The 17255-nt window shown below is 43.1% G+C and overlaps 2 protein-coding genes and 1 non-coding gene across 4 annotated transcripts; all 3 read right to left on the bottom strand.

The window, feature by feature from the left end:
- Positions 1 to 937: 937 nt before the first annotated feature.
- On the bottom strand, positions 938 to 5692 carry LOC125879020 (transmembrane protein 100). Of its 2 annotated transcripts, none has more exons than XM_049560599.1 (2): positions 5676 to 5692; positions 938 to 3635 (listed from the first exon to the last, which is right to left on the bottom strand). In XM_049560599.1, the coding sequence occupies exon 2, from the start codon at positions 3554 to 3556 to the stop codon at positions 3167 to 3169; it is 390 nt and encodes a 129-aa protein (XP_049416556.1). In that variant the 5' UTR covers positions 3557 to 3635; positions 5676 to 5692; the 3' UTR covers positions 938 to 3166. The 2 variants fall into 2 exon arrangements, with proteins under 2 accessions (XP_049416556.1, XP_049416555.1); XM_049560598.1 differs by lacking the exon at positions 5676 to 5692 and adding an exon at positions 3771 to 3856.
- Positions 5693 to 8391: 2699 nt separating this feature from the next.
- On the bottom strand, positions 8392 to 16920 carry LOC125879016 (tubulin epsilon and delta complex protein 2). Its single transcript, XM_049560591.1, has 11 exons — positions 16679 to 16920; positions 16436 to 16578; positions 14716 to 14771; positions 14118 to 14372; positions 13520 to 13757; positions 13364 to 13417; positions 13188 to 13266; positions 10670 to 10814; positions 10216 to 10311; positions 9128 to 9321; positions 8392 to 9036 (listed from the first exon to the last, which is right to left on the bottom strand). The coding sequence occupies exons 2-11, from the start codon at positions 16537 to 16539 to the stop codon at positions 8887 to 8889; spliced, it is 1371 nt and encodes a 456-aa protein (XP_049416548.1). The 5' UTR covers positions 16540 to 16578; positions 16679 to 16920; the 3' UTR covers positions 8392 to 8886.
- On the bottom strand, positions 15950 to 16023 carry trnat-agu (transfer RNA threonine (anticodon AGU)). The gene has a single exon. It is a non-coding gene; the product is annotated as a tRNA-Thr (tRNA).
- Positions 16921 to 17255: the final 335 nt, after the last annotated feature.

Below are 17255 nucleotides of genomic sequence, written 5' to 3' on the forward strand. Positions count from 1 at the left end.
CCTAGCGCTATCGATATCTCCAACACTCAGCAACTCACACCAAAACAATCTGTATTGATCAATAGCACTACAATTAAGAGGAAAAATATGTGTTTTTGATTTGGGGGTGAACTGTCCCTTTAACACAAAGTTACATTTAACACTTGTGTTTCACCTCACATTACAAACTAGAACCTCACAGACCGAGAAAAATAAAACAGTTCATGCATGAAGCTGCTCACAGTACAGCTAAGTAGATTATCTTTATACAGCTCATGAAATATAAAATTGTTGTTGAGTGCCATCTAGTTCCATTATATTAGAGGGCACACAGACAAACAATATTTTGTGTCACTCGCTGGAGTGACGAACAGCATTGGCAAACAGCATGGCTGTCCGCCGGGTGAGGGATGTATTTCCCCCGCAGCAGAGAGAGGTAGATTTTCCCCTTTAATTTTTTTTTCAGAAGGCAGAAGGGAAATCACATCGCATTATTTAATACACTGTACATACAGCACCAAATATTATGCAGCCACAATGTACTACATTGCGCTGAGCTAACAAAGACCATATTCATAAATACTCTTTATGAGCTTTTCCTCTGACTTGAAAGAGATTAAGGGCTGATGTAGCCGCACGGTATGCAGGTGCTTGCGAATACAGATTGATCTATGCTAGTCCTATTTTGTCAGTAGATTAAGGTTCAGAGACTTACTACACTCTGGTTAACTTGGCATGTTCACTGCTGCTGCCGCCAGTGATGCACCATATCCCCTAAGAATAATACTGCTCTGTTCAGGATGGCTGATCCTAATCTAACTGCAGGGACAGCTCCCCACTCCCACATTAAAGTGAAAGGAATGACTTCCCAGGTTCTGCTTTTGTCTTCCTCCGTTAACTAGATTAAGGTTCAGAGACTTACTACACTCTGGTTAACTGGCATGTTCACTGCCACCATATCCCCTAAGAATAATACTGCTCTGTTCAGGATGGCTGATCCTAATCTAACTGCAGGGACAGCTCCCCACTCCCACATTAAAGTGAAAGGAATGACTTCCCAGGTTCTGCTTTTGTCTTCCTCCGTTAACTCCTTACTTCCCCCTCCTCCCCTCTGTTTAAACTAACAGAGTTCAGCAGACAATCAGTATGCAACAGAACATCTAAATGCACACTGACTGAGAAAGGACTGATCGATTGCATGTCTATTGAAGCAGATGGCCTCCAGGTCGGTCTTTGGCATTGTGTGTTATTAACTGCTACCTCTGGATGCATAGACACATTTTACTCGGCAACAAGCATCACTAATCTGACAGCCAGAATCAATGCAACAAAGATCAATGACAGTTCTCAAGGATAAAGGAGTGCTCGAACACATAGGGACAAACGGGCTAGACTCAATTTCTGTACATTCTACGTGTTGTACTTTCTACTTCTGTGATTTGCATTTGCCATCCAGTGTTACATTCTGTGACAGAAATGAGAATATTTAAGACAAGAATCAAATGCCATTGTGTGTCTCATCCCGTGAGACCACACACCAACAGAAAGCACCTATTCACAGATGTGGAGCTGAGCGCAGCTACATTCACTCGTTCTTTCAGAAAGGAAAAAGTACATGAAAGGGAAACCCCAGAGTCACTTAGAGCACAAACATGAATCAGTATTCACTAGAGAAACAGCCTTGTACCATATCTTCAGACTGACAAAGGGATTTGTCACTCACTCTCAGTCAATATTCTTTCCACTGTGAGAAAGAAAATAATGCACTCTCTTTGGCACACAGTGATACAGACAAATATCTGAGGCTTAAAATTAAATGTATGTGTGTGTCTTAATTTGAATATCAAAAGGCTGCACACACTTCCTCCTGGGCTATGTCACATTTGGGAAATGAGAGGGATCAAGTCAGACACAGGATGTAGGATGGAGGAAGGCATATGGGATGGATGAGGGGAGAGAGAGAAAGAGAGAGAGAACAAGAGGGGAAATTCTCAGGGGTTCAGATGGAAACAGGGGAATGTGACAGAGCCTTTTTCCATGAGTGCTTGCTCAAGGCACCAAGAGGGAGGGGCCCTAGGGGAGCAGGATCAGTCAAAGTGTCCCTGCAGTGGCATGTCCCCTCGGGTAGTGTCCTTCAATAATCCTGGCCTGCCCTGTGTGGGGCTGAGGTGCCCCACGAAGATACTAGGCTGGGCGTAAATGCTCGCACATTGACAGGAGGGCAATCAGTCAGTCAGAAGTCAGTGCCCCACTCCTTTGTAATGTGAAGCTGAAGCTACAAAAGGCCTTTCAGAGTATGTTGCTGTTCTAGGAGTTTCTCTTGCTTGGCGTGGACATGGCTATATGTGCAAATCTGTTGTTCCTTAGTAGTGAAGTCCAACAGTCTTTCGATTCACTAGAATCTTAATTTGAGCACACACAAACACCTTCCACTTCCCCAGCAGGTCCTCTGCCCTCTCCAGCTCATCGTCCACACAGATGCCAGCAAGATCCTGCTGGACTCAAGTTCCACTCTCCCATTGCGTAAAAAAAGCCCTCAACACATTGCTGCGGTGTCACAGGACGAGTGAATGACGCTGGCCGCTGACGCGGGTGCGCTGCTCTTTCGGCTGGGTATCGGGTTGCCGTCTTTGGCCCACTTCTGGCCTCTTGGAGAGTCACCTGTCCTGGCAGGAGGAATGCTGTGACTGACGTGCCTAGTGACGCCAGCGTTGACTCCAGCAGCAGCTCTGCATAGCGTGTTAGGTGTCTGTGCAAGCTCCTGCTGTGACTGCCAGTGCATATGTGAGTGAGGACTGCGAGGGGCCGTGCGTGTAAATATGCATGTAGTGTGCAATGCATATTTGTGTGTGTCTCCTCTGAGGTTGTTTTGACACTGGACACCTGCTGTCAGATGATAAAAGAGTGTGTGAGGCATTGGTGATCCCTCCTTGCCAATCCAAAATGGTCCAAACTTTACAGACTAAACAGATACTCAGTGTCCTCCTGTCTATCTGTCCTTCCACGCTCTATGATTTCTCAACTCAAGTTCTCTCCGGCATGAGCTGAGCCAAACTCTGTGATAAAGAATAGAGGGGATTCGGCGCTGGGAGGAGGTGAAGTGGCGGCTTCTTTAGCCAACTCTTGAGCTCCCAGCCCTGAGTATGTCTCTGCTTTCAAGTTCCTACCACTGTTTTCCCCATGTGCTTCACAGGGGACACTGCTCAGAGGTGAACGAGCCTCCCTCTTTCTTTTTCCTTCTCTTCTTCTTGTGGACAGTCCAACAGGCGGTGGCCATCAGCAACAGCAAAAGACCCATGACAAGTAGCACAACTGACACCACTTGAGTCTGAGGCAAGTCGTTATAGGTGTAGGTAACCCCAGTTCCTGCCACACCGATCACCAAAGAGATGATTCCAAAGGGAAAGATGCAGCGGTACCAGGACTTCTCCATGCCTCCAGTGGCCTGGGACAGACGCTCAAGAGAGGAGAGCACCTCAGGGACTTTGGCACCGCCAGCCTCCAGGGACTGGCCCTCTTGTCCCGTGCTGGTCTGGGGCTGGGTTTGGCAAGCCAGGTGGCCCGTTGTGCAGCCCATCCTGATGGTGTGGGCTGGTGGATCCTGAAACCAGGCTGCAGCGCTGGCCTCACGGATGACGCTCGCAGTCAGCTCTGGCCTGGAGAAACAGAAGGAAATAAAGGAAGGCAGACAGAGAAAGAAAGAGGGAGGAGAGGGAGGTCTAGATGAGACCGGAGGAATGACTGGAGCGTGTCAGATGAAGGCTTCTCAGTCAGCGCTGAAATCCACTCACACTTTCCCCTTCTCTCCCTCCCTCTCTTGCCGTTTCTCTGTGCACTGCCTGCTGGCTCTCTGGCAGCACATTGTACACTCTGCCGAGTGTAGTGGCGGGGGATATATAAGGGACCATGGGAAGGGGAGGAGCTAAGGAAGAAAAACAGGGAAGTCCATGCGCTCTGATTGGTCTTTTTTTGTGTGACGTCAAACATTTAAGCAGAGAGAATAGGGGTTGATGAAGCACAGGAAGGGGGAGGGGAGAAGAGTTGACTGCTCCCTCTTTTCTTCATCTCCCCATCACTGCCTCTCAATTGCAGTCTTTTTTTTGTTGTTTTCCTGCAGTATAGAAGCCTCCCCTGTGGAATACAGGGGCCTACTGCTGACTTGAAATCAGAGGAGAAAGGGGAATCCCTCATCTTAAATTAGAAAGTTACTTTGTCCATCTCACCCTGCACCACAACAGCATACGTCACCTCCATATGGCAATATATACAGTAATAGTGTTCCCATTGCACCACTTCTTGTGCATACATCAAACAAACATAAATCCTGTGACCACCCACATAATCTTCCTTTCACGTGCATGCAGAAACCTGAATACAATGATTTGCAGGAGGACATCAAATATACAATACCTCCATAATGTAAGTGTAAATACACTAATGAGCATGTCCACATGTGACGGAACTGCACTCACGAAAAACGCACACAGCCCCCACTGCTTTCCCACCCACACACACACTGCCAGTGCCAGTCCTTTCTGCATGGAAGGCAACCTAATAGTTAATCTCCCAGCATCTCTGTCTTCCATGAGAAGAAAATCAATCCGGACAGCTCTCTTCTAACAAACTTGCTTATCTCACTCCCCCGTCGTCCGAAAAGCTACGTTAGGAAAGGACAAATGTGTGTGCGCAGCTGAATGTCGATATTTTTTTTTATCTTCAGGCATTACTAGATTTACTATGAGTACATTTGATCTGTTTCTTTACAAGCATTTGGAAAATTAACTGTGAAGTTAATACTGATTATGTCAATTTGTTGCTGAATGGCTTTGGAATTCATGTACACCATTACCTACAATTTTCAGGGACGCACACAGTGGTTTCAAATGTATTTAAAGGAGCAGTTCACCCCAATATCAAAAAGACATATTTTTCCTCTTTCCTATAGTGCTTTTTGTTAATCTAAAAAGTTTTGGTGTGAGTTGCTGAGTGTTGGAGATATTGGCTGTAGAGATGTCTGCCTTCTCTTGAACAGAATGGAACTAGATGGCACTCGGCTTGTAGACAACAGCAGATGAAGCGCTCATGTGGGTTGCAGTATCATGGTATCCAGGAAGGTGCTCTTTGGTCAGGACATGTAGTACAGCTTGAAAAAAACAAAATCCAAGGCAACTCTTCTCTGGTGTAAAAGTTAAAAGGCCTTTATTAAATGGCTAGTTAATGATGAACATTAAAATCACCAACATGTTTCGGCCATGCTCACTGGCCTTCATCATGCCCTGATGAAGGCCAGTGAGCATGGCCGAAACATGTTGGTGATTTTAATGTTAATGTTTAATGTTTGTCCACTCGGCTTGTGTTGCACAAAGTGCCAAAAAAATTATACTTGAAAAACTCAACAGCAATGTCTCTTTCCAGAAATCATGACTCAGTTACTCAAGATAATCCACAGACCTTGTTGTGAGCAGTTTCATGTAGGAATTATTTTACTTCTACCACACCCGTCAACTGTGTTACTGTATGTGCAAGAGAAGGCAGACATCTTTATGGCCAATTGGGCAACTTACACTTTAACAATCTAGACTGATACACAGCACTACAGGTAAGAGAAAAAATATGGATTTTGGGGTAAACTGTTCCTTTAAGGATGCACATGTTTTATGAGACAATATGCCTCTTAAATATAAAGAAAGCTTTACCTCAAAAAAATATTTGACCCCACAACAGGTCTGACAATTCATCTCTTGAACCGTTGTGGTAGAAACCCAGAGTCCATGATATCTTGAATGTCTAAAGAAGAGAGATGTGAGTTAGGGTCAACTCAGCAACATATAAGATTTAATCATGAGTTTAAAAAACATCTGCATTTGTATAACACCAGCATGACTTCTGTTAAGCAACAGGTGTCTATTCAGTCAAAGCATTTTTGCTCTTTGATGGCCGCAATGCACACATTATCAGGGATACCTAATATTCTCATATAAATGCCTCCGTATGAACAAGACAGCTGCTCTTGAGTTTGTTTTCTCTGCCTTGACAGAATAACTAAACTTGATGAAGGAAGCTGGCTTTGACTGGCTGAATGGTGGGGGAAATCAAATAATGAACCCTAATGCAGCCTAACTGATGACCTCACTGACTTAACAATCACTTCTGTAGCTCACTCAGCAACAGAGCTGTAGATGAGCACAAGAGGAGTAAAAGAGGGGAAGTGAGGAATGTGTTTGTGAGGGGCGGGGTGCGAAAGAAAAGAGATGTTCAATGGGCATTTGAGGGAGAGAAGTGGATTCTTGGTAGCGCTGTTCGGTTTCTGTGGATTTCTACTAAGGCTCCAGCACTGCAGCGGAATAAGGCTAAAAAAAAAAGTGCAGATAGTGAAAAAAGTGAACAAGTAGGAAGGAATGTGTACGACAAAGAAAAGCCTATTCAACTCCGTCCTTCGCTCCGTGATGTGGCGCACAGCAGTGAGACATGGGAAAGAAAATGAGGCTTCTTCCATGGAAAGTAAAATTGCCTTATGTGACAAAAAGAAGCGTGAGAAAAACGGGACAAAGGCGTGAGACATGGGTAACCTGGGCAGGGCCAGGCCACGCTGGTGGGAGTGGAAGAGCTCTGCTGGTGACAGCCAGAGCCAGCCAGCAGCTGATGTATGCAGGTCACAGGAAGGCTGAGTTGCGTAGGAGCCACTCCCTGTGGGACCTGTTTGTGGTGTTGACGTGATCTCAAGGATGCTTCCCTGCCTCCTCCTTTGCTCCCTTCACACACACTGATCCAAGACTGTATGGGCGGACAAGAAGCTCACAGCACATTTCCACAGTCTCGTACAGTTAACTTGGCTGCAGCCCACGAGCGGTGAGACACTCCTGGTGTGTTGGAGATCTTGGGAACATGTGTGAGTGCATTTCTGATTCAAACCAGGAGCCCCGGTCATCGTTCTCCTGCTGTTTTACACACAGGTAACAATGTGAAGCTGAAATAGTCCTCTGCCTTTTAGAATCTTGTTATTCCCCTCCTCAGGGAAACATGCCATTTCCAGCTTGCAGCATGCAGAGAGCCAGGCCCCGAGGCATCTTTGTGACTCAGCCGGCTTTGAGTGTGCGCGTCCCTCCGTTTGTGCGAGGGCTGGTGCAGCAGGGCTCAAACACCCACGTCCTGCTGTGTGAACCCAGCGCCACCTGTCGCCCAGTCTGGCACAGCCCTTGCCATCCACACGTCATCTGTGGGCACGAGCCCTTTAGGCCTCTCCAAGCCCTTCTGTATCTCACATACACCCTCACATAGCATTTGTGGCGGGCAAAACCACCAATTATCTCACATCGCAGAGACATACTATCGGCCCAACGTGTGTTATATATCATTCAAAGCACGCCAGATTTATAAAAGCCCAGCATGGAGCTCTAACGCATCATATGGAGAAGCATTATGGTGGAGTACTAGGAGGTTTGCAGTGAAGCGAAACACGCTGGAAAGGTTGTAGGTCTGTCTCATGACTAACAAACACACTTACACTGCGAGCTCTTCAGAAACCCTGATTTGCCAGACAGTAGGAAGAAATTGGAACACATGGAGGATGAGTTTGAAGTCACGGCGTCCCTGCGCCTCCATTGTTCCTTTAAATCATTTAAATCCACAAACCAGCAGGCTGACAGTCTTGCAGCACACTGATTAGCAACTTTAAAAAATTACTCATAAAAACCAGCCTTAATTCTAGGTCACGGATTCAACTCAACTGGCAATTTACTGATTGCCTCTGATGCAACAGTAATAACTAAAACCATTAACATTAGGCACCTGCTGGTGTGTTCTATGGTCACTTCCTCTGTAAGATGAGTGCCACCTGCTGGTTACACTCAGTGTGGAGAAAGAGCTCCATTACTGACCTCGGGTTAAGTTTTTCCCATGACACCTCATTCTGGATATTAAATGTTATGTAGTGCAGTTACATAACAGCCAACTAAATCAACATGTAATTTAAACATAAAAATAGCACTGAACTGGACCAACTGGAGTTAGAAATATCCAGACTGTAAAAAATATTTGCCAAAACTTGATGTCATGAAGTAAATGTATGTCAACATTTTTAATAGATGGCCTCACTCCTCATTACTGTATGAACGCAATGTTAATCAGTATTATATTACTTAAGTATTATACTATTATTTTGATAGTGTTATTATATCATATATTCATTGCCACTCTAACGTTAATAGTCTTCTTTCTGACTGTCACACATCACATGTCTTGCCCCTTACTCCACACACCAACCTGTCCAGGATCACTAAATACTACCTTTACCTACCTAATCTAATCTATTCTCTGCTGCTGGACTGCTTTACATATTGTTTGTCTAATTATTTTCTATGTATCTCTTTTCCCGTCACATTATTTCACCCCCCCCCCCCAAAAAAAGATCCTCGATTAAAGAACAACATTGAGTTACCACTTAATTAGGTACAGCCTAAAGCAACCAACATAATGATCTTGCAATAGGCCTTTCTTTCTTTCTTTTTTTTTTTTTAACAGAGGACATTTTGACATGTCACAGTAGGAAAAGCACAGGTGTACATAATGAGGTTAATTCTATTTAGCCGCTTTGATTTCAGGGTCCTGGTATTGTGCATGCCGGCTCGCTGTCACATTCACTGGCGCTCTTGAAAAGAGCAGAGCCATCATTAGTGACACTAATAAGGCCTGTGCTTTTCATGCTATGACAGGTCAAAATGTCTGCTGTGAAAAGGGTCTATTCATTTTATGTTTGTGAACTTTAGTCCTAGTTTTATTGACAGTGTCAGAGGGGGATTGCCTTATACTGAGATACTGAAAGGTAATATTCTCTTCCCCTTATGTGTGTAAAAAGGAGGTGGACAGAGTATTTAATAAACTGGTAACTAAGTGTAATATGCTCTGTAGTCAGTCAGGCTCAGAGTCCAGGACAATGGCAGGGAAACGCTGCCCTCCTTCACCCAGCAGGGAGTAGATGTCTCTCAGCACACTGAGGTTGGGACATCCAGGCCCTGGTGCTATGGATGAAAGCTGAGGGGACACAGCGTCCAACAGAGCCTGTCATAAAGAAGAAGAGACTGTTAGCATATAATTATGAGGTAGTGACTCAACAGAACACATAGACTGTCTCAAAGTGCCTAACGCTTACCTGCTCTAAGTGAATCTCCTGTTGCAGCAGTGCTACCCTCATCCTCAGCGTTTCCAGTTCTCTGAGCTCTGCCTCTGTTGTGTAGGTTATAGTCAGGGGCAGGGGTGCAATCATCCCATCTCCCCACACAGCACTTGCCCCAGCGGGGCAAAGACAACCTCCCTCTGGCCTCCATCGATCCCATGCTTCCCACTCTGACGGAAAATACGGTTATTTTTAGAGCGTGAGCGTGAGCAACCGTACCCTAAAACGTTTTCCTGCTCTGCTGCCTCAGCTTTAAATAGCTAGGCCATTGCCTAGCCACGTCAGGATAGACAGCTTTTAAAACCCCACCGTCACAGGGTGGGGGGTGGTGGATCTGTCGGGGGCCAAGGAAAGTAGTGATCTGGCACTGAGGTTTCACTGCGGCTCTGTTTTCATTTTCCATACGCCAAGATGGAGAAGCTGCATTAGCTCGTTAGCGCACTGCTTTCATCACAATCATATCTCAAACGCTGTTAAAACGCAATAAACGATTAATCCCTCTCTTGAAAATAAAACCCCCTGAAATAAAATACTTGCTGGATGTGAGATGCCACGTTGGATGCATGTGCTCACATCAACACGTGGATGTGTGTGGGCTAAGCAGGGAGTTAGAAATGACTGGAAACTTCTCTCTCACACTGGCTTTAGCAACATACTTGTGCTGCACTGGAGCTATAACTGGTAAACATAAACAAAACTTGCTCCCTGAAGGTGATACAGTTATTGAGTGGTGCGAATGGAAAATCCCTGGGCAGTCAGCTTCATTATGACAGTATCGTTGGAGGTAATGGAAATTATACCATGTTACATACTGTAGGTAGTGAGTAAGAGATACCCTGATACCCAGAGATGATAACTCAAACACAGGCCCGTGATTTCTCTACCAGTGTCCTCTTAATTATGCAAGTCTGTGCTGTGGAATAAATCATTTTTAATGATGAATTTTGTTCTGCTCATGACCAGCTTGATATAACCACAGTCAGGTTGACATGTAGTTTTTAAAAGAGGGAACATGTGGTTTGAAACGGTGGTTTATGTTGTGGTGAAACAAGATTATTTCCTACCTTGTTTTGCTTGGTGTGCAAAGGTCTGGAGCTGTGCTGCTGTCACTGGCAACCTTTCAAGTGTCAGAGATGAATCATATTTATTTGTCATACGGCCTGTTTAGAAATACACAATAACAAAAATGCAGAATTTTATCAGCAACATTATTACAGAGGATTGTGGAGCTGTCTGGTTTAATTGCACTGTGTTGATTAGTCTCACGATTGTAGTAAGTACAATTGTTAATTATCTCAACTGCTCTTTTTAGGGTCCTGAATGTGACTGGCACAGGCTCGTCCCTGATGAGTCTGAAGAGCTCTCAAAAGTCACTTCCTGCCAACTCCCTATGCAGTTTCCTCCCAAATTATCATTTTCACACCCACACACTTGTGTCATCAATCGCCTTCATCCCTCCTCATTCCTCCACTCCTAATTTTGTACCCTTGTATGTGTAATCTGCTCAGCCTTTTTTACCCAGCTCTGCGGCTGCTTCTGGCGTCTGTTTGGCTAGAAGCTCCTTTGTCTGGCAGTGCTGGGTGAGGTCATGTCCTTGTTGAGTGAGTCTGTCAACCAGAGCCCTGGTGTCATCTGGGCAACCACATGGCCAATCCTTGGGGAACTGGAGGTGTCAGAGAGACAGGGTCAAGGACAACACACCAGGTATCAGGCTGCGCAGGGGGAATGAGAGAGAGTGAATCAAATTAATGCAGAAATATTGCTAATTTCCATCACTGGAAACGTGTGAGAGAGAATGGGGATGATACAGTGGTGGAAAAAAGTTTTCGGACACCCCATGCATTTGTGAAATATTGCATTAAGAATCACTCTTAGGTCTTCAAGTGCAATTTCTTTTAGTACAGTCACAGCCAAAATACTAAATAAATCCTAAAAAAGCCATTAAAAACTTAAAATTGATTGGTTCCATAAAAATACATAAGAAATTTTGAGTATTGGGTCATTTTGGTACCAGTGATGAAGGTCGTTCTTTTTATTAAAAGACACAATTTTTGTTGCCAAGCTTCGTGTCTACATAAAGCCAGCACATTTGAAAGTTCTTCAGACACAAAAATGGCTAAAACAAGGAACCTAACGCAGGAAACACGCCTGAAGATAAAGATTCTCAGCCAGGAAGGGTACAGCTGCCGCCAGATAGCCAGGAAGTGCAGATGCAGTCCTTCAGTAGTTGGATACACTCTGCAGAAATACAGACGAACCAACAGCTTGGAAGACAAACCAAGATCTGGGCGTCCAAGGGTTTCTTCAGCAAGAAATGACCGCATCCTGATCCGCATATGCAGGCAAAACCGCCGAATGACATCATAGGAGCTTCAGCAGCAATGGTCAAACCAAACTGGTGTCCAGTGTTCTACCCGCACTGTACGTGGCCGACTTTTAGATCATGGCTTAAGGTCCTACAAGGCTATCAAGAAGCCCCTGATCAATGAGAGACAGAGGTTAGCCCGGCGTCGTTGGGCCCAGGCACACAAGAACTGGACAGCCAGGAATTGGAAGAAGATTTTGTGGTCAGATGAGTCCAGTTTCCAGCTTTATCTTCCTCCTACTAATGTGAGGGTACGCAGAAGGCCAGGCAAAGCATTATCTCCAGCATGTACAGTACCTACTGTCAAGCATGGTGGAGGCAGTATCATGGTTTGGGGATGCATGAGTGCTGCTGGTGTTGGTCATCTCACTGTCTGTGATGGCACATTGAACTCTACCAAGTATTGTACCATTCTCGAAACCCACATGCTCCCTTCTGCTGCACTGTTCTGTCGAGGTAAAAACTGGATGTTTCAACAAGATAATGCCCCTTGCCACACATCCAAGGCCAGTAGAACTTGGCTGCAGGAACACAGTATCCAGGTCTTAGAGTGGCCAGCTCAATCCCCGGACATGAGCCCCATTGAAAATCTGTGGTGGATTATCAAAAGGTCTGTTTCAAAGCATAAACCAAAGAATTTAGAAGAATTAAAAGCAGTAATTCAAGAAGAATGGGACAAGATTACCCCTCAACAGTGTGAAAGGCTCGTGGGGAACATGCCAGCCAGGATTAGAGCTCTACTACGTGCCAGTGGCAGGACTACTAAATATTAATTTGATGATGTGATGGTTTATTTATTTTTTGTTCAATTTTGAACACATTCTCTGTTATTTGTTGACTTTGATACAGACAATGTTGAGAACTGACATATTGAAACTGTCAAGAATTTAGTTTTGTTAGTTTTTCTTGTAAACAATAAACAAAACAATATAATTTGTATTTGTTTGTATCTGTCTAATGCAGCAACACCTTTTGAAACACAAAAAAGATTTTTCCACAAATATTTCATGATAATATTTGAGATTGTGTAAAATTTTAAGGGTGTCTGAAAACTTTTTTCCACCACTGTATGTAGTAAAGGGAAAGGGAATCGAATCCAGGGTGATGCAAAGGGCTCAGCCTATATGGGTCACCGTTCTACCTGTTCAGCTACATGATGCCTCAGATTTCCATGTCTTTTTTTAATATAAAGCAGGTAAAGGTGCTATATAAATACTGTGAAAGCATCAAAACACTCAATATTATATGAGTCATCAGGATCTCCGTGAAGTTGTGATGTCACAACTACACCATATTCTCCTGAGACCCTGTATCCTCATGTGAGGACATCACATCCTGTGTCTGCTGTACCTTAAACTTCAGTCTGTTGTCCTTGTTCGTGTCCTTAAAAAATCGGTGCCAAAATGAAGCGTTTTAGACAAAGGGTGAATACAGGTATGTTCAGGCAGACAGTATGAGGAAAATTATGTGTTTTTTGAACATTAAAATATGTAAACGCATTCTAGTAAAAACCCAAAATACAGGTATGACCCTGAAAATGAGCGTGATACGGGACCTTTAACTAACTGTAACACTAGAGTATATTTCCAATCTCAACATTACGCAACATGGAAAACATGTCTGAGGCTTCCCAGCCCATTTTGACAGGCTTCACTAGAAAAGGAAGGATACCGTAGCTGTCATTCTCTCCATGAAGTGACTCCTCCCAGGCGCAGGTTTCCTTTGTAGGGCAACGACTTTGTCCCATAACCTAAAGATAATATAGAGAGGGAAACTAAGTGCCCCGCACACAATCTGTGGAATTAGCTGTAAAATGTTCACAATATTAACAGACTAATATTGACCACCTGTTCTGCTTGCTCCTTAGGGATTTCCATTTCGCTGTTGGATCAGAAGCTTTCCTGCCATGGAGCAAAGGCAAACAGAAAACAAATGTTAACCCCTTTCTGACTGTGACTGACAAATAGTGCTTTACATCATGGTCTAGTAATGTAAAAACATACCCGTCCTCTCGAAGTAAACTTTGAGCTCCAGATTCTGTATGTGAAACGGGCACTGAAGTGTCTGACGGAGTGGGTATAGCTGCAGCTTTACCCCGATCATTTCCACTCAGCACATTGCTTCTAACAATCTTGTTTTTGGAGTGGAGAGCTGAGGTGTGTAACTGACCCCGATCAAGAGAGCCAGATGCTGAGACAGCCTGCCGTGACTTCCTTGCTGCCTGGTGATGTGCAATCCCAGCTGAAGAGACGGGACAGTCCTGGATTATGTTTCCATTAAAGGAATACTACACCCCCCAAATTACCATTTGTGTATCAATTACTCAGCCCATTGTTACGTTGAATTTGTGAATGCTTCCACAGTGAACAAAGAAGTAGTTTGCATTACTGTATGACTTTGCTAAACCCAAACTAACCCTTTAAAACACCACAGGTATACCACAGATCAAGGCCAGCAGTTTTCTCCATGACCCCAGCGTAACTGGGTGTGTTATTGATATACAAGTGGTCATTTGTGGGGTGGTGTATTTCTATAATTGTTGTTTTGTAATGTCCACAATTGAAGCTCACTGAAGATTGAGTGTGGAGGATGCTCACTTACCCGACTTTTTGTGCTCTTTTCTGTCAACACTGGCAGATCTGGAAGTTAATCTAGTGGTTGTCAGATTTCCTTTACAAGCCACAGATGTCTGCATTCCCTCTTTGAATGTGACAGCTGTAGTGCTAGGTTCCTTTCGATGTGCAGATTGCTTGTTTGAGTCTTTTTTAGAGGATCCGGTGCCAGTGCGGACCTGAAGGGCTTTCTCCAGGGCTCGCTCAAGCAATTCCATATCTTCTCTCTCCCCTGGTGAGGCAACTGTGTGTGAAGATAGCAGCGTGCAAATGTGTGGTTACAGTTTCGTTATATTAATGAACCATTAGTCTCTTTAGATCATGATCTCCTTGATGACAAGAATGAAAGAGAGGTGTGATTATTAACAGCGGGCGCAGTCATAACATTTGCACATGACTGCTCCCATCTCTCTCAAATTAGCTGTGTTTACAAAAAATGCTACAGTGAACAATTTATTTTTTTCATATATAACGTGATGTTTTATACACTTTTTTTTAAAAGAAAATATTTTTAACATGTAGCAACATCTTTTTTATCTATTTATGAATGTACATTATATTTGACAAACCATTATTTTATAAATTACCTGTAGCATCATCATCATCTGCACACTCATCAGAGCCCGTCTGTGGTTGCGGTGTTCTGTGGGAAAACACTTCATGTGACTACACAGTCAATTTAACCAGAATTAAGAAAACTAAGGCAACAACAATTCATAATAATAAATAATATTTGCACAACCTACATGTCTCACAATGTCAAAAAACAAATTGCACTTCTGTATGAAACTTAGTTTTGTTGGACTTTTCTGTTAATAGAATTTAAATGTACTTTTACCATCCACTGTTAATGCATGTAGTTCACCACAGATGTCCAACGACAGTGAATTATTAGGGCTGATGTTGAATTGAGTTTAAAAACACTCATACAACAATATATCCTCCAATGTATATTTCTAACATAAACATGAAAGATAAGCCACCATTTTGTATATAGATCCTTTGAATTTGGCTATGTTAGTGACACAAATGACCTCATACATATATTTCATATCTTCCATTTCACACATGTCACTAATAAGCTAATTTTTATTGATTTTTATTTAACCTTTATCCAACCAGAAAAACCTCTTGAAATTAAAAATCTCTTTTTCAAGAGTGTCCTGGCCAAGACAGGCAGCAATATAAGTTACAGACAGACAACATAAAACACAGAAAAAAAATGTGCAGCTCCAAGCAATATAAAACACAAAGTAAGATTACTACAAAGAAAAGCCACAAAGTATGATCATGTATACTAGAAAGCAACTGTTTCACAAGAACAAAAAGGGCAACTGCACATGATTCGAAAGACCAGCTAAGATACACTGTGACATTGGCATGTAAAAGATTGTGTGCAAAAATCCTGCATCAGTGCTTTGAAACGGCCGAGAGGAACCAAAGAGTGTCCTCTTGCAGAAGATTCCACATATAAGGAGCTGCTTACATTAATGCTTGCTCATCAAACTCTGTATGTACCCTCGGTACAGACCATAAAAACATGTTCTAATGAAAAAGTCTATGAAATTGTAAAGAGAGCCAGCTAAACCACGAATACAGTATACAGTGATGAGTTAGCGGCTTACAGTTGGTTATAAATCTCAAAGCTCTCTCTTATCAGCACATAATGCAAGTCGCAGTAATTTCTCCCTTATTGCTGTTGACCATAATCAATTGTAATTAGTTGCACGACCTGGAGAACATCTCACTTACACAACTTAAGCACTGCGTTTGCCTCTGTGGTTTGAAGGGAGATGCAGGGCAGCTTTTGAGCAGTGGAAAAGGCACTGCTGGGATTCGAACCCAGGATCTCCTGTTTACTAGACAGGCGCTTTAACCAACTAAGCCACAGCGCCACATGCGTGCCCCCCACTTGCAGATGCTCTTATGCAATGTATAAAACTTGAATATCTGATGTATTTTATGAAAATGTTCTGATTTCACCATTAATTAAATTACTACCTGACCTCTAGGACTTTACTGAGTGTTTTAGAGACCATTAACCCCATTTTACATACATGAGAGTATCAACGCACGAGAGACACAGCTAAAGAACATAACATTAAACATCTACATATATTTATGTACTTTGCATGCACATATACGTTATCTTGCATACTAGCAGTGTATAAATAATTGGTCTTTGTCACAATATTCATGAAGCTGTAAACTTAAACTTACTTTCTTTTACATGAGTCTGGCAGCAGAAGTGAAATCGTGAGCATTAATAAAATAGTGCTGTTAATATCTGAGATGTACAGTACTTACAGGGTGTGTAGTAGTTCTCTGTAGAGTTGAATACTGTCATTAATCTTGGCTTGTTCAGCTTTGCAGGACTTGATAGCTCGTTCTACCGTGGACAGCAGTGACATGCTTGTGTCTGACCGTCACACTGTGGTGACTTCAATGCTCTGCCGTGTCATCACGCAAGAAACGGTGGGTTTAAAACTCTTTATCAACGTTAACAAAAGTTTCTAGACAGTGAAAGACAGCCACAAAGGTACTGAATACCTCAATGTTTGACATATCCCCATAGAAATAACATTTAAGGCTGGCTGTTTCGTGCTGACCCGCGAAAAGTAAAGCGGATGCGGAAGTCACATTCCTCCTTTCGTGGTGAAAAAAGTTACTGTAAAGCACTTTTAAGATGTTAAAACCCTATCACCTTATGACACTTGTCATGCATTTATTAGCACATAAATACATCTACGGTTAAAACTGGCTAAACACGAACACAAATAACTTTTAGCTTCATCGCCACAGCGAAGTTCTCACTTCTCGCGAGAGCTGTCGTGGTTACTAGGCACGCTGCGCTCCCATGTTGCTATGACAACAGCAGTCTTTAAGGTAGAATACCTCACGTTTTCTGTTGCAGGACTCGTGTATTTCACATGTTTTATATTTTTATTATGCTCCCTTTTCTTTTTTATGAGGACATATTATTTAGTTATAGTCATATTACTATTGTTTGTTATGGTACTTGCCTTTGTTTCCTCCAATACCCAATTTTGAGTCACCTCAGAGTGTGATGTTCCGTAAATTAAACTGCTCTACATCTTGAATTGTTTTCATTATAATACACTACAGT

The sequence above is a fragment of the Epinephelus fuscoguttatus genome, linkage group LG19, assembly GCF_011397635.1.
Source record: "Epinephelus fuscoguttatus linkage group LG19, E.fuscoguttatus.final_Chr_v1".
Taxonomy (NCBI): domain Eukaryota; kingdom Metazoa; phylum Chordata; class Actinopteri; order Perciformes; family Serranidae; genus Epinephelus; species Epinephelus fuscoguttatus.

Bases quoted from the DNA above. Each gene is read 5' to 3' on its own strand.
- LOC125879020 (XM_049560598.1), bottom strand. From the start codon at position 3,841: ATGTGCTGCCAGAGAGCCAGCAGGCAGTGCACAGAGAAACGGCAAGAG. The intron at 3,636-3,770 runs GTGAGTGGATTT...CTGTTTCTCCAG, and splicing joins GAGGGAGAGAAGGGGAAAGT to GCCAGAGCTGACTGCGAGCG.
- LOC125879016 (XM_049560591.1), bottom strand. From the start codon at position 16,539: ATGTCACTGCTGTCCACGGTAGAACGAGCTATCAAGTCCTGCAAAGCT. The intron at 14,373-14,715 runs GTAATTTATAAA...CTTCACACACAG, and splicing joins AGATGATGATGATGCTACAG to TTGCCTCACCAGGGGAGAGA. The intron at 13,758-14,117 runs GTAAGTGAGCAT...CCGTCTCTTCAG, and splicing joins AAAAGAGCACAAAAAGTCGG to CTGGGATTGCACATCACCAG.